Source organism: Equus quagga, chromosome 10 (genome assembly GCF_021613505.1).
Source record: "Equus quagga isolate Etosha38 chromosome 10, UCLA_HA_Equagga_1.0, whole genome shotgun sequence".
Lineage (NCBI taxonomy): Eukaryota > Metazoa > Chordata > Mammalia > Perissodactyla > Equidae > Equus > Equus quagga.
In genome coordinates this window covers 15011963-15038306 of record NC_060276.1, presented here as the reverse complement: position 1 = coordinate 15038306, position 26344 = coordinate 15011963, and the positions used below count along the sequence as shown (strand labels likewise).

The following is a 26344-nucleotide window of genomic DNA, read 5'->3' as shown; positions in this document are numbered from 1 at the left end:
AGGGAGAAAGTAGTGATGAGCCAAGCTGGCTCTTTCAGTTCCTGGGACTGAAAGTTACATTGGCTTGATCCGAGCCCCACAGCTGATGGTTTAGACCTTATTGACTCTGCGTGTGGTTTCCGGGCAAACAATTGGCAGCCTACTTTAAGAGACAATATTGCTAAGTGCTTTTTTTTAATGCAAAAAGAAAGAAATAAAAAAGAGCTACCTATTTTCCTCATTCCTGCAGGTGCCCAACCCGATTGACTTGTTGGAGTGCATTTTCTGCATTCTTAATAGATAGCTAGCAGGAAATGCCTTGTATAGCCCCAGCTAGAGGGGTAGAAAGTAGTGAGGGGAGGGTACAAAATCCCCAGCCCCTGCTTCCGCAAGCACTGAGCGGCTTTAAAGCGGGCCAGGCAGCTGTGGGCGTCAAGACGCATCTTTGCTCAGCCACAGCATCTTGCTCCGCCTCAGCCGATAGTCAGGAATTAAGGTAGGCAAAGCTGGGGACTTTTGGAGGGGAGCAGGGATGGAAATTCAACTGGGAAGGAATCAGGGCGGAGGTGGGTGAGCATCGCATGCTTTGCACAGTGAGATACAATCTGGTCCCTTTGGGGGCTTTCTTCCAAGTGATCATTCTAACAACCTCTCTGACTCCCCACTCCAACCCCGGAGTGCTGGGTACCATTTTGCGGAAGGGTGGTAAGCGTGTCCGTGCAGGCAGACTGTGGTAGAGTTGAGCCCAAACTGCTGGTATTAGATTCAGTGTTAAAATATTTGTGCAGAAGATTGGGCAATATTTCAAGGTCTGCCTGGAGCAGTTGCTGTCTTTATATTTTGTGCATTGGGGAAATTGCAAGCTACTGTGTACTTTTGTAATTATGCTCTTCTAACTGCACAGCTGGCAAAGCTTGGCCTTGGGGTTTTGTCTGCAAGAGGCTTTTACTACAAGCCAGGCGCTGATACGGAAACATCTTTTCCGGGGAAGTCCCACCCTTTTTTCCGCCTTACTTCCAGCTTTGCAGCATCCCCTTCTCCTAAGCCAGACCCATGCCACCAATTCACACACGAATAAGGAGACCCTTCACGGAGGGCTCGTTTGACGACGCAACTGCTCAAGTTTCTCCAGAGGTTCAGTGAGATGCAGTTCTGCAAAGGATTGAGCCAAATAACAGTTCTCAGAATTGTAATATCTCTCAAACACCGATCCTCTCCATTGAGGTCTGAGCGCAGCCCAGAGAGTTGCTTGTGAGCTGGATCCAGAGAAGGAACCCATGGTTTTCCTTTTGAATGCGTGTCCGGGTGTTTAGGGTGGAGGAGAGGGGCAGAGGTAGTGCTTGTGGTTTCTTCGCAATCCCCGGTTGCCTATTTCTGAGCCTTCCGAGGTGGTGGGACTGAGACGTTGCTCTGACTTTCTCTATTTCTATCCTTCCCTGGCTGTGGCCCGCTGGCCTGTGGTTTATATGGTCTCTACCCAAGGAGAGTAGGAGGATGCTTCCCGGCGCTGGTGTCCAGGGTCCCGCCAGCTGCTTCGCTCGTGGCTTCAGAGAGATTTAGCAAAGACAGACTGCAAGCTGTGCCAAACCTGAGCCTAGAGCAGTGGCTACCGGCAATTCCGAGAGTAAAAGGGCGAGTCCTACAAAGGTGCTACGCGGCCCTTGCAGGCAGAGGCCTCAAGGAGAAGCCCCAAGGGAGTGCGCGGCTGTTGTACCTGCGTTCCCTGAAGGAAACCAGGTGGCTGGCTTAGGGTCCTGGCTTGAGGTCCCCTAGAGATTAGGGGCCAAGACCTCGCATTTGATAGAAGGGGAGACTGACACCCATAGGAGGGAAGGGACTCTTAGTCCTCCCAGGTAGACAGTAGGGGACCGTGGGAAAAGGACAGATATTGAAGCCAGAGAAACCTGGGTTCAAATCCCAGTTCTGCCACCACTTAGCAGTGTGGCGTGGGCAGTTTATTTCACCTTCTCTAAGTCCCAATTTGCTCATCTATCAAGTGGGGATAAAACCTACTTTGAGGGCTGTAAATGTTGGAGAAAGTATATATACAGTTTCTGGCACTGAGGAGGTATTCCATAAACTATAGCTTTAGAAAAAGTGCTGTTTCCATCTTTTGGTTTTTTTTTTTTTTTTGAGGAAGATTAGCCCTGAGCTAACATCTGCCGCCAGTCCTCCTCTTTTTCCCGAGGAAGACTGGCCCTGAGCTAACATCGTGCCCATCTTCCTCTACTTTATATGTGGGACGCCTATCACAGCATGGCTTGCCAAGCGGTGCCGTGTCCGCACCCGGGATCTGAACCAGCGAACCCTGGGCCGCAGAAGCGGAATGTGTGCCCTTAACCGCTGCACCACCGGGCCGGCCCCTGTTCCCGTTCCCAAGTTTACCATTACTTTATAATTCATACCACCTTGGCTTTATTTTTTTTTCGCTTTTTTTGAAATATATTTGACGTATAATGTTGCGTAAATTTAAGGTGTACAAGATGTTAATTTGATAAATTTACATATTGTAATATGATTGCCCTGTAGCAATAATTAGCCCCTCTATCACGTTACATAATTATCACTTCTTTTTAGTAGTCAGATAAGTTCTAGTCTCTTAGCAAGTTTGGTGACTATAATACAGTATTTTTGTTTATAGTCACAGTATTGTGCATTAGATCTCTAGGGCTTATTTACTACTCGTTGCGAGTTTGTACCCTTACACATCTGACCTGTCCCCCTACCCTCGTCCTTTGGCAACCCTCATTTTACTCTCTGTTTTTACAAGTTTGGCTTTTTTAGGTTCCACATATAAGTGATATCATACAGTGCTTGTCTTTCTCTATCTGACTTATTCATAATGTGCTCAAGGATAACACCTTTGATTTCTAGGACTCCGAGTATCTAAATATATCATGTGCTTTTTCACTGAGGAATAATTTACCTGCAGTGAAACGCACAGATCTTAAGTGTACAATTTGATGAGTTTTGACAAAGGTATCCATCCGCAAATATCCTTCACCTTCGTCAAGATGTAGGACGCTTCCAGCACCTCTGAGAGCTCCCTCATGCTGCTTCCCAGTTTCCACGCCACAGCAACCACTGTTCTGACTTCTGTCGCCATAGATTATTTGTGCCTGTTCCGTGTAAGCGGAACCATACAACATGTGGGCTTTTGTGTCTGGCTTTTTTCACTCAACATAATGTTGTTGTGGTTCAGCCGTGCCGTTGCGTGGATTGGTAGTTTGCTCCCTTTTATTGCTTAATATGATTCCATTGTATGAAAGTGTTGCAGCTAGTTTATTTATTCTCCTGGTGATAAACATTTGGGTCGTCTCCACTTTTTGGCTACTATGAATAAAGCCTCTAGGAATATTCATTTTTGTGCAGATATATGTTTACGTTTCTCTTGGCTATATGTCCCTAGCAGTGGGATTGCTAGGTCATATGGTAAATGTATGTTTAACTTTATAAGAAACTGCCAAATGGTTTGTCCAAGTGGTTGTTCACATGTTTTTCGAGATAAAGATACAATCGACTCATTTTTCGGGTAGCGCCTGGTTATGCTTAGCATGGCTCTCACCCAGGAGAAGCAGATTAATGTGGTCTATTGAAGGCGTCTGTAGACAGCCTAATCCAGTTGTGAATGGGGCTAGAATGATTCTGAAAGGAGAACTTTTAGAAAGGGTCCCCTGCTCGCTGCCAGATTCCTTCCCTAATGTCCCCATCATAATCTGTTGACACTTCTAGCAGAACCGTGAAAGAACAGGCTGCAGAAGTCATATACTTAAATCTCCTCATTTCACCCAAGAGGAATCTGAAGCCCAGAGAGGCTTTGTGGTTTCCCCAAAGTCACAGCTGAGAAAACCCCAGGCCCTCTGACTCCTAATTGGTGTGATTTCCATGCATTGTACTTTCTCTGCGTGAAATGGCATTCAATTATTCAGCCATTGTTTACTGAATACCTACATTGTGCTAGGTGCTGGGGATAAAGAAATGAATGAGAAATGGCTCCCATCCTCAAGAATCCCATAGACTAGAGAGGGAGACAAGCTATTAAACTCGAATCTTTCTTACTATATTCACAAGGATAAGTAGATTAAAGATATTCTTTAGACAGTGCATAGCTGGTCAGATTGGGTAGCCAAAGGTAAAGAAGCATCCAAACAGGCTACTTCTCTAGTAATGAAAGGCCATAGCATCTCTTGAGTGCCCAGTGTATGCCAGGTCCTGGCCTGGGTGCAGAAGGACAGGCTGTGCCCTCGAGGAGCTCACAGGCAGGCTGCAACGATGGGGGCCAAGTTTAAGGCAATTCAGCCAACAGCTATTGAACATCTACTCTATTGCAGGCACTGTTCTCAGTGCGGAGGCGATGGTGGTGACCAGAGCTGACGATCTAAATCTTTCAGGTGCTTTTCATCCACGTGCCACAATATATTGATGTAAAAAATGTTTTGTTTCTCAGATATGCATTTGGTTCAGAATCTGTCTGGAGGCCTTAGGACTTACTTGTGTTGTTTGTAATTGTTAGTCTGTAAGATGGGGTGGGGGTGGATGCAGGACACCATCACACGTAGATTACAGCATCAGGAGGAGTGGGAGAATTTGTTGTGTTTTATTCTCTTGCATGGAAATGGTCAAGATGGAAAGCAATGCTTATTATGAAAACCAAAATTGTCAAGACCCGCTGCATTGCTTTACTCAGGCTCCCCAGGGGGCCCATGCCTTTGTCCAGGGGATTCTATACGCAGTAATGGGAGGAGGAAGGCACTTCCCTAAGAAGGTAGGTTACTCCGCTATTTGGGCTCAATGTCCTTTTTTTAATTTTCTCATTTCGTGATGCTCTCCTAGTCTTGTTTCTAGAAGAATTCTCGTTTGTGAGAGAGGGTCCCTTCAGCGCTTCCTAGAGCTCTGTCCCGTTTCCTGAACACTCATCAGACAAGGCTCCTCCGCTGGTCCTGAGGCCAGCACAGCGTGGTTGTTGAGCTTCTTACAACTGCTCAGGAGCTCAGTGGCTTCCTGGGGCCCCAGGGAGAACCTGTATTCGATAGGAGTAAACTGCTTGCCCCCAAGGATGCCGCTATCCAACCTATAGCCAAGCCACTGGGAAAAAATAATGCCAGTAACATTTTGTGTTTGATCCGCAGCTGCCACCTGTGTCACCATGGAGGAAACGGGGAAGACTGCTGTCCAGACGCAGAGGCCTGTAAAGACTGAGTGGAACTCCCGGTGTGTCCTTTTCACCTATTTCCAAGGAGACATCAGCAGCGTCGTGGATGAACACTTCTCCAGAGCTCTGAGCAACGTCAGGAGCCCCCAGGGACCGAGCCTCCCGAGCCAGAGTGAAGATGTGATCCTGAGGAATGGTGAGCATGCTGGGAGGGACGGGGCTGGAATTCTCTATCAAGTCTATCACTGAAAGACCAGTTCTCTGATGCCCTTGATGCACTTAGACGTGTATATTTGCTGAAGGGAAGTCACACTGTCTGTGGGAAGCCGCACCCCTTTCTTAGAAGTTGAATGTGAAAATGGACACTGTTTAATCAAATTAGTTTACCTATTTCATTATTTCCTCAATTGTGTTAAAGGCTGGGTTCATTGCTTAGTACACAATGAGAATAACACAACTGTTTGCTATTATCACTATTATCAGTCTTGTTATTAATTGTTATTATTACTACTGTTACTACAACTATTGGCCTGACAGGGCAGGAGCACCAAAGGATTCATGATAAGAGAAAGCATGTCCCATGTAGGTACACCCAGCCTCCTTTCAACTAATCGTGGATGGTCTGGTGAGCGGGCTAGGGTCAGAGGGAGGGAGGTGGAGGTCTCGCCACATCCCTCTCTCTATCCTTAACAGCATCACGGCTGTCTATTGCACACACTATTTGGTAATTTTGTTAAAATAAGCATTCTTTCAGCTCAAAACAGTTATTTCAAGAGAGCTATGTCAAAATGTGCTCATCAAAATATCCAGGTTTGGAGAAAGCCGTAAAAATTAAGCTGGCAGGGACGGCAGGATGACTTTCGTGGACCCTAGACAGCTTTGCCCTCAAAGGCACCTTCCTCCATATGTGCCTTATGAAAAAGGACATTTTGTGACTGCATTGGTATAAAAACAAATCTAATCCAGGCTGGATTCATTTTTATGTATTCATTATCATTATTCATTGTTTTCTTCTTGATTTTCAAAGAAGTTCAAACATTTTCCTGGGATCCTGAAAGTATTCATGGGCCCTAGAAAAATATTCATCAGGCCCTGGTGCCTGCTGTGCCTCATGGAGACGTCACCCTGCCAGCTGGACGTGCATTGATAGGGCTCCTCATCGCGTTTTTGAAATGTGCAAACAGACCAGAGTCTGGTGGATTTTAGAGTTCCTTATTGTTGCCAGGCACACACATTGAAAGTCTTGCTCTCATCGGAGGATGCGTATGCCTGTGCAAAACAGCCAAGTGGGGCCTCTGCCAGGTGGGGAAAGAGCTTACCTGTTTTCAGACACCATCGCTCCGTCTTTGCCTTTTGGGTCTAGAAGGGGGTTGGTGTATGTCTGATGCACTTACCTTTGCAGAGTTTACTTCTCTCCTAGAAGTTACTTTTCTGGTCAGGAGATGTGACTTTTCTCAGAGACTCTTGTGGGTTAAGTAAACATGTGGAAGAGGGTGTGGTAGCAGCAGATACTAAAGAAAATGGTGTAGAACTGGTTGTTAAAATGGGCACAAGGAGCTGAGTGGAGAGTGGGGAGGTGGTGTCCAAGGCTGTGCTGAGTATTTCAGAGCAGGAGCAGGAATGACTGTGATTTTGAGTCATTCGGGGAATTTACATGTGGTAAGAGCTGATAAATGTGTTAGAGGGGTTCAGAGGATCTAACTGGGTCCCCAGAAGGGTCAAAACTCCAGTCTCTTTGTGCACGGACAAATCTGCCAACTTTGGCTGTTTGACTCTTTGATTTAGTTCTGCCTTCATTGGCTTGGCTTCATTACGCTCACTCCCTTGTAAGTACCATCAGTCCATAGTCCCTCACTTCCTCTATCCGCTTGCCTGGCAAAACCAACTCTCAGCATATTGCCCCGTTTCTCTGCTTCATTTTGCAGCAAGACTCAAAAGTGGTGTCCATGCGTGCTCTGTCCTCTTCCTCTCCTCTCCTGCTCTCTAGAATCCACTCCAGTCAGGCTTTCATCCCCATCACTCCCTGAAACCACTCTTGCCAAGGTCAGCCAGTGACCTCTGCTTTCCAAGTCCAGTGCTCCTTCTCTCTGTCCTCGTCTTAGTTGACCCATCAGTAACATTTGCTGCAGCTGATTGCTCCCTCCTCTCGGAAATACCTCCTTTCCTTGGACTCCATAGCATCGCACTCTCTTGGTTTTCCTCCTCCATCCCTGGTTACTGCTCCTTTGCGGTCTCCTTTGCTGGATGTCCTCCTCTCTCCAACTTCTAAACATTTGAGGGCCCCAGGACTCAGGTCTGGATCTCTCTACACACTCTCCCTAGGGGATCTCTTCCAGTCTCTTGGTCTTAAATGCCATCTATATGATGATCAATTCCAAATGTATATCTTCAGCCTAGACTGGATTTCAGACCTGTCTATCCAGCTGTCTACTTGATACCTTCACTTCACAAATCTAACAGGAATCTCAATCAAAACAGGTCCCAAGCAGAGCTCTTAATCTCCCCGTCAACCTGCTCTGGCCACAGTCTCCTCCATCTCAATAAATGGCAGCTGCATCCTTCCAATTACTTGGAGTCAGATTTAACTCTTCTTTTTCTCTCGTGCCCCACATCCAATCCTTTGGGAAATTCTGTAAGTTCTACCTTCAAAATATATCCAAGATCTGACCACTTCTCCCCACCTCTGCTGCCATCACCTTGGTCTGAGAAGCCATCATCTCCTCCTGGATTTTTGCAGTAGCCTCCTAATGGGTCTGCTTGCTTCCACCCTTGCTCCCTTTCAGGCTATTCTCAAGATAGCAGGTAGAATGATACCATTAAAATGAAAGTCATATAATATCACTCTTCCGTTCAACACCCTCCAATAGCTTCTCATCTCACCTGGAATCAAATTCAAATTCTTTAATGGGGACCCCCTCATCTGGAACCCTGTTATCCTTCTGATCTCATATCCTACTACTTCCCGCTTTACTCAATCCAGTCTAGCCTCCTTGTTATTTGTAGAACATGCCACATACAATCCTGCCTCAGGCCCTTGGCACCTCCTCTTCCATCTCCCTGAAATGCTCTTTCCCCAGATAACTGCACGACTTCCCCTTTCTTCATTCAAATCTCCCTCCGAATGTTACCTCTCTAGCCAGGCTTTCTCTGAATGATCTATTTTAAAAAATAGTAGCCCCTACCCTGTCACCCTCTGTCTTCTTACTTCATTTTATTTTCTTCTTAGCATTTGTCACCACTGGGCATATTATATATTTACAAGTTTCTTTCCTGTTTCCTCCTACCCTCCAGACTCTGAATTCCATGGCAGCAGGGACTCAGTCTGTTAACTGTTGCTTTCCAAGTATCTAGCCCAACGCCTGACACATGGAAGGCGCTCAGTAAATATTGCTTGAATGAATGCACTTGTGATTTGGATCACGGGGTATTGATGCCTGCCACAGATGGAGGCACGTAGAAAGGGAGTACGTGTGGTGTGTGGCTTTAGAACCAGGTAGGCTGAGGCCAGGCCAGCTCCACCATTTATTAACAGTGCAATCTCAGGGCACATCACTTCATTGCTCTGTGCCTCAGTTTCCTCATCTCTAAACCTGAGTATCATTTAACTACAGGAGGAGTCAATGAGATGATGCTTGTTGAGTGGCACATAGCAAGTGCCATGTAGGTGTTGGTTATTTTTATGGTGGTGGTGTGAAAGCTCAACATGTGTTTTGTTTTGTTTTGTTTTAAAGATTGGCACCTGAGCTAACAACTGTTGTCACTCTTCTTTTTTTTTAAATTGCTTTTTCTCCCCAAATCCCCCCAGTACATAGTTGTATATTTTAGTTGTGGGTCCTTCTAGTTGTGGCATGTGGGACACCGCCTCTGCGTGGCCTGATGAGTGGTGTGATGTCTGCACCCAGGATCCGAACTGGCAAAACCCTGGGCCACCGAAATGGAGCACACGATCTTAACCACTGGGCCACGGGGTCGGCCCCCTCAACATGGGTGTTTGAATAGCTAGAGTGGACAGGAAGGCCTGCATTCAAAACATTAGGATCACAGAGCAGTGGCACCCTCCTGTAAGACTTTAGGTTTTCCAGGGGCTTCTGCTGTGTGGCAGCTGTGCTGTTTCCTATGCTTGCTCACTTCACTCTGTATTCTGTAAAGCCCCTGCCCACTAAGGGAACTTCGACATGGCCTTGTTTCTTGCCCAAGTCAGCCTTCCTAAGCCAAACAGAGAGGCGGCTTTCTTCTCCACCTACCTTCTTGGTTGTTCCATTTTCCCTGTGAGAGTCTCACAGATCCCTTGGCTGTGAAGATGTTATCTCTCTCACAGGCAAACGTTTGTCTGGCTGATTGAGCAAATGGAGGAGAAAGCCTGTCTTCCTCAAGGCCCCTCTTATCATGGTTAGGAGTCAAGTTTCTCATCAGTTCTCCTGCCGCAGGGAAGGGCCCCAGGAAAGGAGACCAGTCCCCAAGCAGCTCTCACTGGAGGTGCTATAAGATACATGTAGCTTCAAAAATGATGATGGCAAGCCCATAAAGTGGCCTTTGATTACTGCCCGTTAGCATCCTCTCAGCCCCTGCGGGCCAGCCCCAGGCCGCCCAGCCCCAGCTGAGGCCTGCCCAGGAGAACAGGCTCCCATTCACAGGCTCCCATCTCCGACTTGCCCACATTCTAAGGGCGCTCTGTCAAGCCAAATATGCAAAGCGCAAACACAGAGACCCATGTGGCTAGGAAATGCCATCGAATTTCCTGGCTGCTTCTCCCAAATCAAAGTTGTTTTTTTATTTACTTACATAGAATTTATTCTGGCTGTACTTCAGAAAAGAAAACATAAGCTGAAAGTATCTTTGAATTATCTCCCTTTTAAAAGGACACTGGGGATTTCAGAGCGGGTAACTGGAAGCTTCAGCAGTTACCATTTCTGGGGGCGGGGCACAGTCCTGGTGCACAGCCCGCTCCATGTTCTTCCTGCCCCAGCCCTGAGCCCAGCCCCAGGCCTGGCCGCTGAGAGAAGGTGAGAGGGCGTATACCTGAGCACCCAGAGGCCTTTCACAGCCAGGTCCATCTCCTTCTCTCTCCCTTCTGCCACAATCCCCCACGGAGGGGAAGAAATGCTCAGTTTCTTTTCCTTTTCTTTTTTGCTGGGGAAGATTAGCCCTGAGCTAACATCCATGCCCATCTTGCTCCAATTTATGTGTGGGATGCCTGCCAAAGCATGGCTTGATAAGTGGTGTAGGTCCACACCCGGGATCCGAACTGGTGAACCCCAGGCTGCCGAAGCAGAACACATGAGATTAACCGCTATGCCACCAGGCTGGCCCCTCAGTTTCTTACTTAGTGTGAATATCTATATGAGATATAGTCATGCTGGTTGTTTATGGCCCTTGTGAACACTGACAACTTCGTGTCTTCCTTTCCGGTAAGGAGGAGGAATCTGCACCAACATGCAGTGAGCTCCCACAGAACGCCAGACACCATGCTACAATTACTGCATTCACTTCAGTCTTCAAGATCCACTGTGATTTACAAAGGCCCAAGATGGGCAAACTCTGGTTACGGTGTTAGAAGACAGGAGAGTGGTTACCTTTGAGGGTGCTAGTGGCTGGAAGGGGGCATGAGGGGGGCTTCTAGGGTGGCAGTCGTGTTCTCTTCTTTGGGTGCGCATTACCCAGGTTGTGAAAAGTCCCCCAGCTGCACACTTAGACTCGGGCAGTTTCCTGCATGCGTGCTGTGCTCCACAGAAGCACTTTACAATGGATATTAATACCCTCACTTGACACAGCAGGGAGGGCAAAGGAGGAGACAGGTCACACAGCCAGTGAGTGACAGAGATTGAGACCCAGGTCAGTCAGACTCCAGAGTCAATGTCTTGACTATCCCATTGTCCTGCCTTTGTGGACCCTGACAACACCCCAGCAAGAGGGTTAATGCCCATAAGGACCATCACTAATAATGTTTATAATGGCTAACATTTACTGAGCACTTCCTGTTTGCCAGGCCCTTTGCTAGGGGCTGTCACATGGATTATCTCATTGAGGCCTCACGCCAACCTATGCATTAACTCTCACCATTCCCAGTTTCCTGGTAGGGAAACTGAGGCTCAGAGACTCAAGTGACTTATCCAAGATCTCACAGCTAGTAAAGGGCAGCTATTCACAACCAGATCCGTTTGATTCCAGATACTGAGCTCTTAGCCACTTTCAAAATACTAGCACATGTTCTGTATTTCATCTCCATTTTCAGTTGGGAAAAGGAACCTGGATAGTCAGTAAAAGACTAGGTGCCCCAGGGAGGTGGCTGTGAAGGAGGAGGTGGGACTGAGCAGGCCACCCCGGTGCCCTGGAATAGGACTGTCTCCTGCAAGCTGTCCCTCTGTCTCTGGTGTTATATTGACCTCAGCTAATACAAAGAATATCCTCTTTGTTTCTGCGGTCAATGAATGAAAGACAAGTGCCACCAGCCAAGAAGGCAGAGAGAGGAGAGTCAACGTGTGTAGATTGGGCAGGCCAAAGTTTGGACTTTCACGGTATAAGATGGGACTGTATGTTCAGAGGGTTCTCAGTTTGAGCCTCGTGGTAAAGCAGGATTTGTATCAAAGGCAGAGACAGATGGGAGAGAGAAGGAAAGAAGAACGGATGGATGGAAGGAAATCGGGCGATTATGGACCGGTCTTTCACAACTGACTCAGATTCACCAAGTCAAGTGGTTTCTTCAGTTTTTACTTTAAAACTATTTCTAATCACAAAAATAATGTGTTAATTTTTGAAAATTTAGAAGACACACTTAAGCGTTCAGAACACAAACCCGCTTGTGCATCTGTGCACACATACTAAGTTTTACAACATAACATCGTTTTGCACGGAATGAGTTATAACTTGTTTTTTTAATCGACAGTAAGTCATATACATCTCTCTATGCCATTACATGTTCTACTACAATATCATTTTAATGGCTCAAGTATCCTTTTTATAGATGTACCAAATCAATTAAAATTCTTGGACATTTAGGTTGTTGCCAATCTTTCAGCATATTATAAATATCACTTTGAGTATCCTTGTAGCTAAATTTTTGCATGCATCATTGATCATATCCTTAAAATAAATTGCTATAAGTGGAATGATTGGATCAAAGGGTATGCACAAATTTTAGGGTTTTGATATATACTGACAAATTGCCCCCCAGAAATATCACACCCATCTGCCACCTCTCCAACCCCAGAAGTGTGTGAAAGTGCCCAGCTCACCGCAGCCTTTGCAATATTGGGGAGGCACAGCCGGTAAGAGCTTGAGGTTTGGAATCAGAATCGAACAGCTCTACCGCTTGCTAACTGTGTGGCCTTAGGCAAGTTACTTTAACCACTCTGAGTCTATTTTCTCATCTGGGTTGCTGTGAGGATCACATGAGATCACGCATGCACAGCGCTAAGCAAAGTGCCTGGCCCATAGTAAGTGCTCAATAAACCAAAGCTGTTCTAGCTTTACAGTTGTTCCTGCCCACCTCTGATGTATTACCCCTGGGAAGGGACATACACTGAGCATAAGCTCCTGAAATATCTACTCCATCCTCCACAGCTGCCCTGAAGTGCTGCTGCTACTGCGGGCCTTGGCTCAGTCCTTTCCTCCCCTCCCCACCCTCTGGCGCGAGGTGATGAGGGCAGGGAGGATCCTCAGGCCTCATCCTTGACCACTGTGCTTTTTCCTAGGTTGACTACCTGGAGGGTTGCAAATCAGGAAAAAAATGTGAATGTCATTTTTTTCTGTGTGAATGTCAGCCCAAACTGGGTTTATAAACCAAAATAATGATCAGCAATAGCTGTCCCTTATTGACTGCCTTTTATATACCAGGCACTGTGCTAAGCCCTTTTACATAGATTGTCCCATCCAGTCTCACAACAGTCCCGAGAGGCTCCGAGGTGAGAGTGGATGTGCTCAGTGTCCCACAGCTGGGAAGTGGCAGACCTGGGATTGGGCTCCAAGCCTGTGTGACTTCAAAGTCTGTGCTCTCAGCTGCTTTGCATGCTGCTCTCCTCAAAATAGATTTAGTGGGGAGGGTGTGTGTCTGTGCACGTTTGAGTGTGTATTTATTTGAGAGTGTGTACATGTTTGTGAGTGTACATGCATGTACGTGTGTTTGTGTACAAGCATGTGTGTGCACATGGGCACGCATGCATGTGTGTGTGCATTCATTAGAATAATATTTGGTCAGGGCCTACTATGTGCCAGGCATTGTGCAAGTTCCTGAGGGTATGATGGTGAGCAGAAGACATGATCTCAGTCCTCTCACAGCTCACTGGCTAGTGGGGAAGACAAATGATAGTGAGTGACTGACTGACTGACTGAATGAATGAAGAAATTACAGCTTAGGGGTACTGGTATGGAGGAAATAAACTGGGTATAGTCACAGAAAGCAGCAGGATGACAAACTTTAGATGGAGGTTCAGGGAGAGCCTTTCTGAGGGCATGACATTTAAGTTTGTGTGTCCAGAAAGCAGTCTGGAATAGGGAGGCAGGGCCACCATGCAAGGATAGAGTGGAGAGAAGGTCCTCTGGGGTGGAAGCAAACTCTTCAGTGCCTGGAGATGCTTTCGAGAGGATTCTGGGGCTCTCAGAAGTGTTAATGGGTGGGCGTGGGTTGTGTCTCTGCCTATGCTTAGGAGGCAGGGGAATGGCCTGCCAGTTTCACCCTAAAAGGGCAGAGTGGGAAATGGGGACTAGCACTCTGAACAGGACGTGGTCTTAGGACCAGGGTCTTCAGGAATTCTAGAGGCACGGATGGGACTAACAGGCAGGGTCCAGATGCTCAGAGTTGGAGTATATGGGATGGAAGCCTGTTGTATTGCTACTGAAAGAAAAATCCAGCCTGCCCCAAGGGTCCCAGAATCAAAGCGTTCTTTGCGTGCTGTCCATTCATTAATGTCGTTAGGAGATTGAGAAGGCAGCTGAATCTTCCCTCAGGCTCGCACTTTCATCTCCAGAGGTAACTAAGAGGGGGAACTTGGGTGAGAAGGTGTCTTCAGGGCCACTTCTAGCAGTAGCAGCAGCAGCCTTGAGCCAGTCCGGGCTGTGATTGGGGATATCTTCCCTGGTTCACAGGGTAGGTGGGCACGGTTGCTGGAGCACTTGGCCCTGGAAGCCCACCAAAATTCAGGGTCTCCACTCCACGGGACACCAACACCCAAGCCTGCTCTGGAAAGGTGGCTTTCCCCAGGCCACCCGGAGCCCATTATTGAGTTGTTGTGAATTCTGGATTGGGACACTCTGTGCCCCCCCACATGCTCCCATCCAAACTACTCTGGTGCACTCAGTGACCAAATGGGACCTTGGACTGTAGCACACCACCGACTCCCCTTAACATTTCAGAGTCAGAGTCAGAGAACTCTGGAAGGGGAGCAGTTAAAAGAAACATTCAAAACACTCTGGGGCCTTGTTTTCCACATTTCCAGCATTCAGCGCCTAGGCCATATGTATGAGATCTGTAAGGTCAGTTCAGATGGAAACTGCCCAGTTGTCAGAGGCTGCGCATTGTTTCTAAATGTGCTTAGGACATGCAGTACCCTCATTCAATATGAAGCATGGACAGTGATTATACTAAGTCAGCTTAATCACTTTGTTTGTGCTACACGGTGCTCTGAATTGCTACTGGCTTGCGGATATCAGTTTTCGAAAGTAGCATTCATCCCCAGGAATGAATCTTAACACAGGTTTCTTTGCCCTTGGTTTCATCAAAAGAGGCCAACCATTGCCCGCCGCTTACTGGGAATGACGTGAAGTGCGGGGCAGAATGTCTGTGTTACGTACGTTAGGGCTTATTTTGCTCTTATCGTCTGTATTACGTAAAAGGCTGTGGTGCTGGGTGGGGGCACTCCAGTATCACTGTGCAGACCTCTCAGACGTTTTTCTCTTGTACAAAGTCCAGGCAAATTAAACATTCAGGAGAGCTGGGAGAGGCGCGGATAGAGGGGAAGGGGACCAGACAGCCTCTCCAGCCCTCCAGTCTTCCTTTGTCTCCACTCCCACACCCCCTTCATTCTCTTGGATAGACCAGAGGCTCCAGGCTTTAAGCACCATCTGCCAGAGCTCCCACCCTCCTCCCTTCTTGCCTGAGTGGGTGTGGAGAATGGGGAAAATATCCATCCATGTCATGAGTTGTCCTAGACTTTCAGGAACTCAGATTTAGCCGCTATTATAGGCACAGATAGCATAGTGTCTATGAGACCAAAGGAGACTCCATCCCCATTAGCCAGTCTACAAGAACTTTGCAAGAAGAAACTGAGTCACCGCTTGACCTTGAGCGTTTTGCTTTTGCAGGAAGAGGTCCAAGCAACCACTTCCCTACCCATCACTGATCACTCCAGCTCAGATCTCTGTTTGGCTAATCTGCTTTGCTAACTTGGTCCAGTCTCTTATCATCCCTATGCCCCCGATCCCTCTTGAAAATAGAGTTTCAACCTCTAGACTTGTGTGAGTGATGGACACAGGCAAGCGTTAAACCCTTTATAAAGTTCTGTGGAGCCCTCCTATTCAGTGTATTCAAAACACCAGCTATAAAATAAAGCCGAACAACAGCAACAGCCAAACACAAATCACCCTTATCAAGCAATTCTACTTCTAGAAGTTTCTTTGAGGGGCTAATTGGACAAGGGTGCAAAGATGTATACTATACAAAGATGCTCATTGCAAGGTTGTTAATATAATTGAAAAGAATGGAAATAACTGAGCTGCCCACAAATACCATGTTTGTTAGTTATGTTACTGCCTTGTGATGGAATACCGTGGAACCATTTAAAAAGCCGATATTGGCTCTATTCATTGCTATGAGGATGTTCATGATATTTTAATGATGCAAAAACAGCCTTGAAAAGAATTTGTGATGTGAAAACAATGCATACATGAATAGAAACAAATCCTAGAAAGAAGTACACCTAAAGGTGGACTATGGTGATCTCCAGATATTATGATTAGAGTAACTTTAATTTTTTACCTTTTCTTCACATTAAAAAATATAATATGAACTGGGGCCTGCCTGGTGGCATAGCGGTTAAGTTTGTGCACTCTGCTTCGGCAGCCCAGGGTTTGCCACACAGACGTACACACCACTCATCAAGCCATGCTGTGGTGGCATCCCACATACAAAATAGAGGAAGATTGGCACAGATGTTAGCTCAGGGCCAATCTTCCTCACCCCCCCAAAAAATACATACATATGTGTATTTCTTATAGATGTATATATATAAAAATATTTAAGTAAATGTATATATAGTATGTATTAACCAGAAAGAAATAAGCTACTTCCATTTTGAAAACAATAAACTCCTAACATGTCCTCTAAATCTTTCCTTCCCAGATAGTGACATGCCTCCAAATCAGTGGCGTTTCTCTCCTCAGTGGACAAAGCCAGAGCCAGAAGTATCTTTTGCAAATGGTGCCGCCAGCTGCAGCTTGAATGAGCCTGGTCCCGTGGCTATGGATCAGTACCCACTGTCCCTGACTGCGGGCTCCTCCTTTCAGCCTAGCGAGCTGTGGCAGTTCTCCTCCCTGGCCAGCCCCAGCTCCCCAGAGCCTGACTACTCTCATGCCTTCTCCACGGGGCAGCTGGTTCCAGAGCCCCAGCCTGAGGCGAAATATGAGCCCCTCCTAAGTCTCCTCCAGCAAGACAGATACTTCCCGCATCCTCAAGAATCTGCCATGTGGGAGGATTGCAACTCTGCCCAGATAGCCGGAAGCACGAGCTTGCTCTTCAACCTGCCTTCCACCTCAGCCCACTGTAAGGAAGTGCCTCCAGATACTTGGAGGATTGCCTCTGATTGGTTGTGGTTGAGAGTGAGTTGGCCTGAGATGGGATAACAAGACCAGTTGCTGTCACTCCAGACATGGGGATTTTGAGGGATGGAATGTTCTGCTTAAATGTTCCATATATCTTCACTAGGCTTCATTGACATTCACAGTTCAGTGACTAAGAGGTTACATAGATAGCCAGTCAGTTGGACTTGGCCTATAAAATTCATCTCAGTCTGTTGACTTGGACTTTCCTAGAAGAATGATGGGCTACTGCCTAAAATCATAGGGTCCTGCATTCATCTCAGTGTGAGTCATCAAATAATCCATTTGTATAACAGAACTCTGACATACCTACAGGCTCAAACTCCATCCTCCAAACAGGTTGGCAACTTGCAATGATGCCTGCTAGGTTCCTGGGCAAAAACAAGGACAATCTATACCAACCATCTGCTCCACACATTAAAATTCAAAGCAATTGTAGATGCAGCTCCTGTTACTGCCTGGAGACCATCATGGTGCCTGGCTGTCTATGGCTAGCGCCTGCGCACTGAGCTCCTCCTGCTCAGTTTCCCTTGGGTTCCTGCTCCCTGACCACCACCCCTCCTCCTGAACTAAAACACCCTTAAGGCTCATTCATTTCTTCATTCACTTGCTCCCTCAACAAATATTTAATTAGTGCCTACTAGATGAAGTATACCCATCAAAAAATGACTCCCTTCTTTGTAAAAGGATGGGGAAGAATTGGCCTAAAGTATACCTTCACCAAAAGAGCAACCCACTCTGCTACTACAAGATTTGCCTTTCATATGAAATATTGGTAATAATATGTATATTTTATAGATTCACGTGGCCAAGTCTGCATCCTCTGGCATTCTGTACTCTGGATGAATCTTCTTTTACAGCTCCCTAGTCCATACATATCTGTGGTTCCAGTGTTCCATGCCTGAAAGAAATTACTAGAAGCTGCCTTTACTCTGAACTAAGTATATAATACACAAAGGGCCTGTTCAGCATAGTCAACCTAAGTCAGGCCCTGTGTTCCATCTCATGTTGAAAACAAATTTCCCATTAAAATACGACTCCATCATTTCCAGAGCTTGATTAGTAATGTACTTAAAAAGAGTAAATCATAAAAATGTCATATTTGGGAAACCTATGAAAATTCCCACCCTGTACTCTTTTGCAAAAATCTGCTCCTACTTGATTCAGAGGGAAAATTAGGCCAACTGTGTTTGTGTATATGCCTGTGCATACACATAGCAGAGCCCTGTCTCAACAGTTGGTTAGAACACAGATGGCTCAAATCATCACCTCCCAAACATAACAACCCTATATAATTCAAATCCAATTCAGCAAAGATTTAGCAAGCGTCTACTATATGCCAAGCATGTCATGGCAAAACTATAATACAGGCATTATCCCATTCCCGAAACCTCTAGACACATTCTCAATTGTTGATCACTAAAGTCTCGACTGCTGCAAACTTCACACTCCAACTAATGTTGACATCAGTTGTATTAATTGGTGACTGATGGGCCAGGATCTGTTGAGGAAGTCAGTGACCCCTAATCAGGAACACTGCCCATAAGATGGGAGCAAGGCCCAAGGGTCCTTCAAAGCAGAAGCTTCTCTGTTTTTATAGCATCTGATAAGAGAAAATATGCCAGGTGTCCATACACTGAGGGGGAGGTGATTTGAGGCCGGGGGCTACTACTGGGCACTTTCTAACCCAGTCCCAGAGATTGCATTTCCAACCATGTTTTCTTCTTTTCTAGGTAAGAAAATGTATTTGCCCTCAGATTGTGGATCTACCAGTACCAGCCTTGCATATGAGAGTAAGTACCTAGTTCTGCCTTTGATAGCGCGCCTCTGTACCCTGAGGACAAATCTGAGGAGAAGCTTGTTAGGATCTCCAGCAACTGAAAAGACCTTCATTTCTATTATTTAGTATTTTCATAGCTAGAATAGTCTTAGTCTCAAAGAGCCCACGCACTTGGTATCTTGTAAAATGTCTTGACCATTTTCTTATTTTGCTATAGAAGCAACACAATTGAGTTCATTATCTGAGCTGGATGTAACCAGCGTGACCGAGAAAAATGAACAAATTCATGAGGATTAGCTTGCTGTGTCCCAGGTGTTCAGTTTTCAGCCTAGAACATAGGGCCACCCCAGGACTCTGCAGTCAGGGAAAATGCCACCTGAGGCCAAAGCCCAGGGCTCTGAGCTCCACACTCAGTTTGAAAGTGGTATCAGTAGGAACTTCCAAATGAGGACAATCTGAGTGGAAAGACAGGATGTTCATGGCCTGGGATCAAACCCAGCCTCATTACTTACTAGCTTCAGGCACTTAGTCACATTTCTTAAACTCTCCATACCCTCAGTTGCCTCATTTGTAAAGTGAGGGTTAAAGTAGCGCCCACCTAATAGAGTTTCTGTGAGGATTAAATGAAATCGTGTACGTAAACGCGTAGAATTTATTCTCATGGAAATTAGCCACAGTAAACGTGGCACACAGTAAGCTGTCAGCAAGCGCCGTTTTGGAGGGCATCCTGTATGCCGCACACTGCTCTGTGCTGTGTCTCTGAGAGGAGCAAAAGGAAGAGCTGCCACCACAGCCCCCAGTCTCGGCACTTTACAGTCCGGCGTTCAGTGGGGTGAGGGCCATATATAGACCTTGCTAGTATGTCAGCTCCTTGAGGGCCGAGACTTTGAGAGGCGTACCACGCCATCCCCAGTGCCTGCAAGAGGGCCTGGCACAGAGGTCAACACATACTTGTTGAAAGAATGAGTGAGTGAATGCTGGAAAAAGTAAAAGAATATTGAAAAGGGAAATAATAAAAATACACCTGCCAATATAGTGCAAATTATTTTGTTGGAAGCCCTCATGTAAGACAAACAAACCACGAACCACGCTCAGTGATTAGTTGGCCACGTCAAAGCGAGGAGATAAATTTAGGGCTGGTCCAAGAGCCTTACCATGGCTGGGTCAGCCTCCACATAAATCTCTGCCCAAGGGAATGAGCTCGGCTGGCCTTCTAATTAATGAAAGTCAAGATTATAAAGTCTTCTAGGTTAATAGTTTGTACAATTTTTAATTGTAAGCCTTAGACTTACTGAAAACTTGGTGCTTTAAATTGTCCATACAGCAAAAATAACAGCCACAACATGTATGGGTGGCGACTATGGGCCAGACATCACACACACCATCCTGCTCAGTGTCCACAGTGACCTCATGTACGCGTATGAGTGTATCTATCCTAGGGGCCTTACACAATAGGTATTCAGTAAATAGGGAGTGAATGAATGAATACATGTCCCCATTTTATAGATGAGGAGACTGAGTCTCAAACAGGTGAAAGGACTTGACTTAAGATCACACAGCAGCAAGTGTCAGAGGTGTTAGCTCTTTGCTCTCACAGTGTCATAAAATCGTCAAAATCAGGAATAACAATAAACATAAATCATCAAAAACAATGCGAACTTAAATCAAGAGTACAATAGTGAAAATTAGCAGTTGGTAAGATTGTTCCACTGTATATGGGTTCAACAGTCTATCTGCGGCCAGGACACTATTCTAGAATAAGGGGTGGGGGGTGAGGAAGGCTTGGAAAGCATGCAAAGGAGCACTATTACCTTGGGAAAGGGCAAGGACATGAGCTTTCCAATGCAGAAGGTAGTTGAGGGAGGTGGGTAATGGGTAGCTGGCTACGCCAACAGTCCCAAGTTGGCTATCTTGCCACTGTGGCTCCAGGCAGAGGGAGGCAGCAGGGCGTGGGGACTGGGAAAGGGGTAACTTCTTAGGGCTCCGAATAAAAGGACCAGGAGACCCAGCAAAGCCCCCATGCTCTTAAGCACGCTGCCAGTCTCCCAGTCTTGCCTGATGGGGAGAACCACAGGGGGAACTTGTGAAATGCACAGAATCTACACCCTCATCTCCTGGTTCGGTAGATTCGGCATGGGACACAGTCGCCTATTTATATGTTTGATCCTTTATAAATTTGATATTAAGCTGATTTCAAAGTGAACTGGATGAAATTTTCAGTAGGAATTTCGGTAGTCCTGAAAGATTTCTTATGTGAGGCCCCAGATGAATACTTGTCAAAGGAAGAAGGCGGAGCCTCCTGCCTGGCCTAGTCCCCTCATGTGGGCTGTCATGCACTCATGAGCCACACACCACTGGAGCAGAAGAACATCAGTCAGAAGGGGTCAGAGAGACCGTTCTTGAGAGCCCCAAAAACTTTGGTGCCAAAATTTCTAGTGAATTTGATTTTTTTTTTTTCGGTCTTAGAAATAGACATTGGTTGTGCTTTGCGTCAATGTCTACAGATAATAACATTGATACTGCTATTTACCAGACACGGTGCTATAATACATACATAGATATATAATATTACATATATAATAATAGTAATTAAAACGTATCAAGTGTACAAACAGTGAAAATTAACAACTGGCAAGATTGCTATACATTATAATAGTGAACAAAACTGTATTGGTCCCTGCACTCATAGAGTTAATAGTCTAGTGGGGAAGGCGGACCACTCCCCCCAAAAAGGGGAAAACACAAAACATTTGTAAGTTATAATAAGTGCTACGAAGGAAACATACAAAGTGTTGAAATAGGGAAAGATGGGGGCCAACTTTGGATAAGGTGGTCAAAGGAGGCTTCTCTGAGGAAGTGATGTGTGAGCAGGGACCCAAATGAAGTGGAGGAGCCAGCTTTAGGAAGAGCTGGGGTGGAGGTGCAGGGAGGTAGAGGAATCTGCCCCTGCAAAGGCCCAGAAGTGTGTGAGGAATAGAAAAAAGATCAGGGTGGCCAGAACATAGTGAGAACGGGAGAGTGTGGCGCATGACTGGGCTGGAGAGGTAAGCAGGGGCCAAGTGACACAGGGTCTCATGAGTCATGTTGGGAGTTTGGATTTTATATTCTACGTGACTTGGTGAGCCATGGAAGGATTTTAAGTGTGATCCAATTTGCATTTAATAAAGTCACACAAGCTCTTATGGAGAGGATAGATTGGAGAAAGGCAAGAACGAAGACAAAGAGACGACTTAGGAGGCCAGAAGCATGAGAAGATAATAGCCTGGAGTAGGTGGCAACAGTGGAGACAGAAGTGGATGTATTTGAGATCTGTTTGGGAGGTTTGGCTCTTAGGATTTGCTAATGGTTTGGATGGGAGTGGTGAGAAAAAGGGAAGAATCCAGGTTAGCTCTTAGGTTTTCTGCTTGAGCAACTGGGTGGATAGTGGTACGTGTATCAAAATGAGGAAGACTATAGAACACAGCTCTGTTTTGGCCATGTGAAGTCTGAGGTGCTTGTATGACGTCCAAGTGGATACAGCTCTTACACGGTTGTATATGTGAGTATGGAGGTCAGAAGGGAAGTCTGGGTAAACTTTTGAGATTGATCAGTATGAAAATGACATTTAAAGCCATTGAATGATCGCCTAGGCAGAGCGTGTAGATAAGAGAAGAAAGAAGGGCAGAGGACAGAGTCCTGGAGTGTGCCAACATTTAGAGGTTGGGGACATGAGGAACCGGCAGAAGATACTGAGAAGGTGCAGTTTGAGTGGTGGGAGGAGACCCAGGAGAATATGGTGTCACAGAAACTAAAAGGAGAGTGTTTCAAAACAGAGAGGGAGTGATCAGCTATGTCAAAGGCTTCCAAGAGATCAAATAAGAGGACAGAGAACTTTCTATTGAATGTGGCATCAGGGCATTTGATAACCCTGTTAAGAGCAGTTTTCGTTATGTCCGATGTGGACAGAAGCTAGATTGGACTGGCTCGAAGAGTGAATGGGAGATGAGAAAGTGGAGACAGTGAGTACCAGCAGCTCCTTAGAGAAGTTTAGCATTGAGGGGGTGAATAGAAATGAGATAGCAGCTAAAGAGACTGCTGGGGTTGACTGGATCTTTTTTTTTTAAAAAAAAGGCCAATATTGGAGCCTATTTGTATGGTAATTGGAATGATCCAACAAAGATGAAGAGATCGATGATATAGGAGGATGAGGATAACTTCATGAGCGAAGTCATGGAGAAGACAGAAGGGACATGTGGAAGCACTGACATTTACTAGGAGGGGACATTCTACCATTGAAAGTATACAAAAGGAGAATAAGGACACAGATGCAAATAGATTTGCAGGCTTTTTTGTGGGGGGGGGCTCTAAAGAGTACTAATCAAATGATTTCTATTTTCTCAGTCAACTACGGGGCAAGATCATTAGCTGGGAGTGAGAATGTGGGATGTTGAAGAAAGTGGGAGAGTTTGAAAAACTCTTCTCGGGCATTGGGAAAGCAAGCCTGCTCATAGGCAAACCTAAGCAGGATTTCTGAGTGCTGATCTGAAGTCTGAGATCATGAATTTCAAATGGAAACAGCAGCTGCGACGTGTGATTTCCACCTGTGCTATTAGGTTAGTGTAATGCACAGAGAAGGCAAATGGTGAGGCTCCTCCAGAGCTGAGGTTTTGGCAAGGGAGCATGATGGATGGAGAAAGAGGAAAAGAAGTGGAGGGTATTTGCAAGTGAGTGATTATAACAGGGACCATGGTATCTAAGCTGCACAAAGAAGCAAATGGAGGCGGATGGAGGGTGACGGGTAGTGGAGGTTGATGGATTGGAGGATTAAGTCATGTAAAAATGCAGTAATAAGACTACTTAAGCCAATGGCATGGGAAGTGGTAGTTGGAGAGTGGATGTTTGAAATTGAGATGGCAAGAGTGCCACCTGTGTAGGTGATGACAAAGTCTAGCATGTGACCATGGCAATGGTTGGCCGAGGTAGAGTGAAGTAAAAGGTCATTAGAGATGAGGAGAATGATAAGAATCACGGAACAAGGCCGAATGATAACCAGTAGCTGCCGGCCATGCAGGCGCTGTTTTCATCCTCCTTCACACATGGGAAATCGATGTTTAGGGAGGTTGAGTCATTTTCCCAAAGTCAAGGTAAGTGCCAGAGTCAGTTTTCTCTGACTTCAAAGTCCTTGGTCTTACCCACTAAGCTGAGCTGCAGTGTGAGTTCACAATAATTCTACTCTATTACATGTGAAGACGCTGCCTCTTTGAGAAAATAATAGCTAACATTTATTAAGCATGTCTGTTCCAAGCACTGTTCTAAGGCCTTTACAGCATTTTAAGTCGCTTAATCCTTACCAGAATCTTAAAAAGGTTGGTGTCATTAGTATGCCCATTTAACAGATGAGGAAAGTGGGGCTCAGATGGGCTAAGTGACTTGCCCAAGGTCACACAGCTAGGCAGTGGTGAGGTCAGGATTCAAACCTGGCTCATTTGACCCCAGAGCCAGCTTCTCCCTCATTATGCTTATCCTATTTTTCAGAAAGCCAGTCTCCAGAGAGAAGAAAAGATCTGTTCTTTTATTGAACATCGGTTTGAAGAAGAGAATTCCTTTTTCCAAACCTCATGATTTTTCTACTGTGAATCCAGAGGGTCTGGAGACATTACCGTCCTTTTTTCTCCCTGCCACTAAAGAACACTGAGTCAGGAGCAAGTTTCTGTACACTTCCTTGGCACCTTCTCTTCCTTGGCACCTATGTCCTTTGGCAGGGGCTTTCAAGTGAATCCTCAGCATATAAAATCGTTAAAATTGCTGTTTAGGAATGAGGAGCATAGAGATCCACCTGCTTGCTCCTGCCACCACCCCCTGCACCCACTGCCCTCCTACTTAGAAATCATAGCCCCCTCACCCTCCAGCAGCAGGGTCTTTCACACCACGACTGACCGCGTGGCATTCTATGGGGTTGTCTGACTTTTCCTACTGAATAGAGATACTGGGAACAGCCTGAAGCTTTCTAACCTTAACCAGACTGTGGCTAACTTCACTCCTGCCTCTACCAAAGGAAAATAAAAGTGGAGTAGACAAGACCCTTTGAGAATGGGTTGAGGCCGGGCGTTCCCTGGAGCCTCAAAGTCTGGAAGGAAGCTAAAAACGTCTCAGGCTGGCCCTGCTAAAAGAAATACTTTCACCTGGAACATTTGATTCCTCAATTCTAAAGAAGTGATTCCAAATGGAATCGCTGAGAAATCTGAGAACTAACTTATTGGAAGTTAGTTAGTTTGCAAACTGCCCCATCCCAAGTTGGGCCTAGAGTAAGTTCTGTCTCCAGAGCAATTCTTACATGCGATTCCTTGAGTTCCCGTCTGCCCTCCCTCTGAGGGTGAGGACTCTGGAATCTGATACCCCACAGGTGTTCCTCTGGCCCTTACAGCCTTCCACAGGGCCCACCTGGCTTCCAAACAGAGCATAACTTTTTCTTTAGTTGTTTCACTTTTAGCGACATCTGGGAAATATTAACTTTCTTTTTAGCACAAAGTTGGGGCCACCCATGTGGATACCCACAGCATTTTAGATAAATTGGAGGTGAAAGGCAAAGCTTGGTTCAAGATACAGCAGCAGGACTCCCTGCAGATTATTCCAGATAAAACGACAAGCTTCTCCAAACTCATTCATCTCTCCAATCTAGTAGACAGACTTGTGTCCAGCGTGAGCTCAGTACATACCCCGTGACAACCCCAGAAGCCCCTGCTGTCATTGTTCCCCACTTGCTCCTGTGTTACAGCTCAGAGGATGAATAATAAAACTCTACTTTTTTGGATTATGCTTTTCTTAATTCTTTCACATCCATGATCTCATGCAAACTTTCCAGCAACCCTGGGATTGGCATTATTATGTTCATGTAATACAGTGGATAGTGAGGCTTAGAGTTGGTAAATGACCTGCCCAAGATCACACAGCCAGTAACAGAGCCAGCACCGAAGCCCAGGTCTCTGACCTCAGGGCTCTTCTTTCCACCATAATACTTATCAAGTGTTAATTTCAGGATGGCTCTTAGATACTTTTTCCTCCCTTCATTTGTGTAAATAAAGACCACAGCTCTTGCATGAATGAATTAGTGACCTTGGCAGTAATATAGTAATTCTCCCGTCTCAAGAACACGTTTTTCCAGTGTGTTACATATGTTTCCTAGATTAAGAGGAGAAAAAAAATCTCAGCTGGTATATTTTCTCTTGAAGTTATTTACCTTCAAAAGCCATGTTCTTTCTTAGGTGCCTGTTGGGGAAATTCAGGGTGAAGGCTGATGCTAGCACTTATGATGCAGAATTATACAAGTGTGTGTTTATCTTGCTCACTCTAGAAAGATTCATCTGTGTTGGCAGATAACATGTACCATCCAGAATTGAACTCTTAATATGCTATTTAGGGAAAAGAAGAAATGATTGGAAGAGGGCTGGCATCTCATGTAGACTGGGTAATCTGACATTTCCCTGCAAATCCCTCAGCCTGGAAGCTCTCAAAGCTGAAGAGAGTAATTTTCCCACTTTAATAAAGAGAGAAGAAAAGGCCTCCTGCCTCTGAGAGACCCCTGCTTCTCTGACATGGACACGTAAATCCCTGCCCAGATCAACTCCTACTTAATCCCAGACAGATTT

At 45.9% G+C, this 26344-nt stretch overlaps 1 protein-coding gene across 1 annotated transcript; it reads left to right on the top strand.

The window, feature by feature from the left end:
* Positions 1-412: 412 nt before the first annotated feature.
* Positions 413-25431, top strand: VGLL1 (vestigial like family member 1). The gene is made up of 5 exons (XM_046674018.1): positions 413-475; positions 5109-5327; positions 16464-16883; positions 18673-18732; positions 24234-25431. Exons 2-5 carry the CDS (start codon positions 5126-5128, stop codon positions 24275-24277), a joined length of 726 nt encoding a protein of 241 aa, XP_046529974.1. The 5' UTR covers positions 413-475; positions 5109-5125; the 3' UTR covers positions 24278-25431.
* The last annotated feature ends 913 nt before the right edge of the window (positions 25432-26344 follow it).

Coding starts and splice junctions, on each gene's coding strand:
- VGLL1 (XM_046674018.1), top strand. CDS start 5,126: ATGGAGGAAACGGGGAAGACTGCTGTCCAGACGCAGAGGCCTGTAAAG. Junction 5,328..16,463: donor AGATGTGATCCTGAGGAATG/GTGAGCATGCTG, acceptor TTTCCTTCCCAG/ATAGTGACATGCCTCCAAAT. Junction 16,884..18,672: donor GCCTTCCACCTCAGCCCACT/GTAAGGAAGTGC, acceptor CTTCTTTTCTAG/GTAAGAAAATGTATTTGCCC.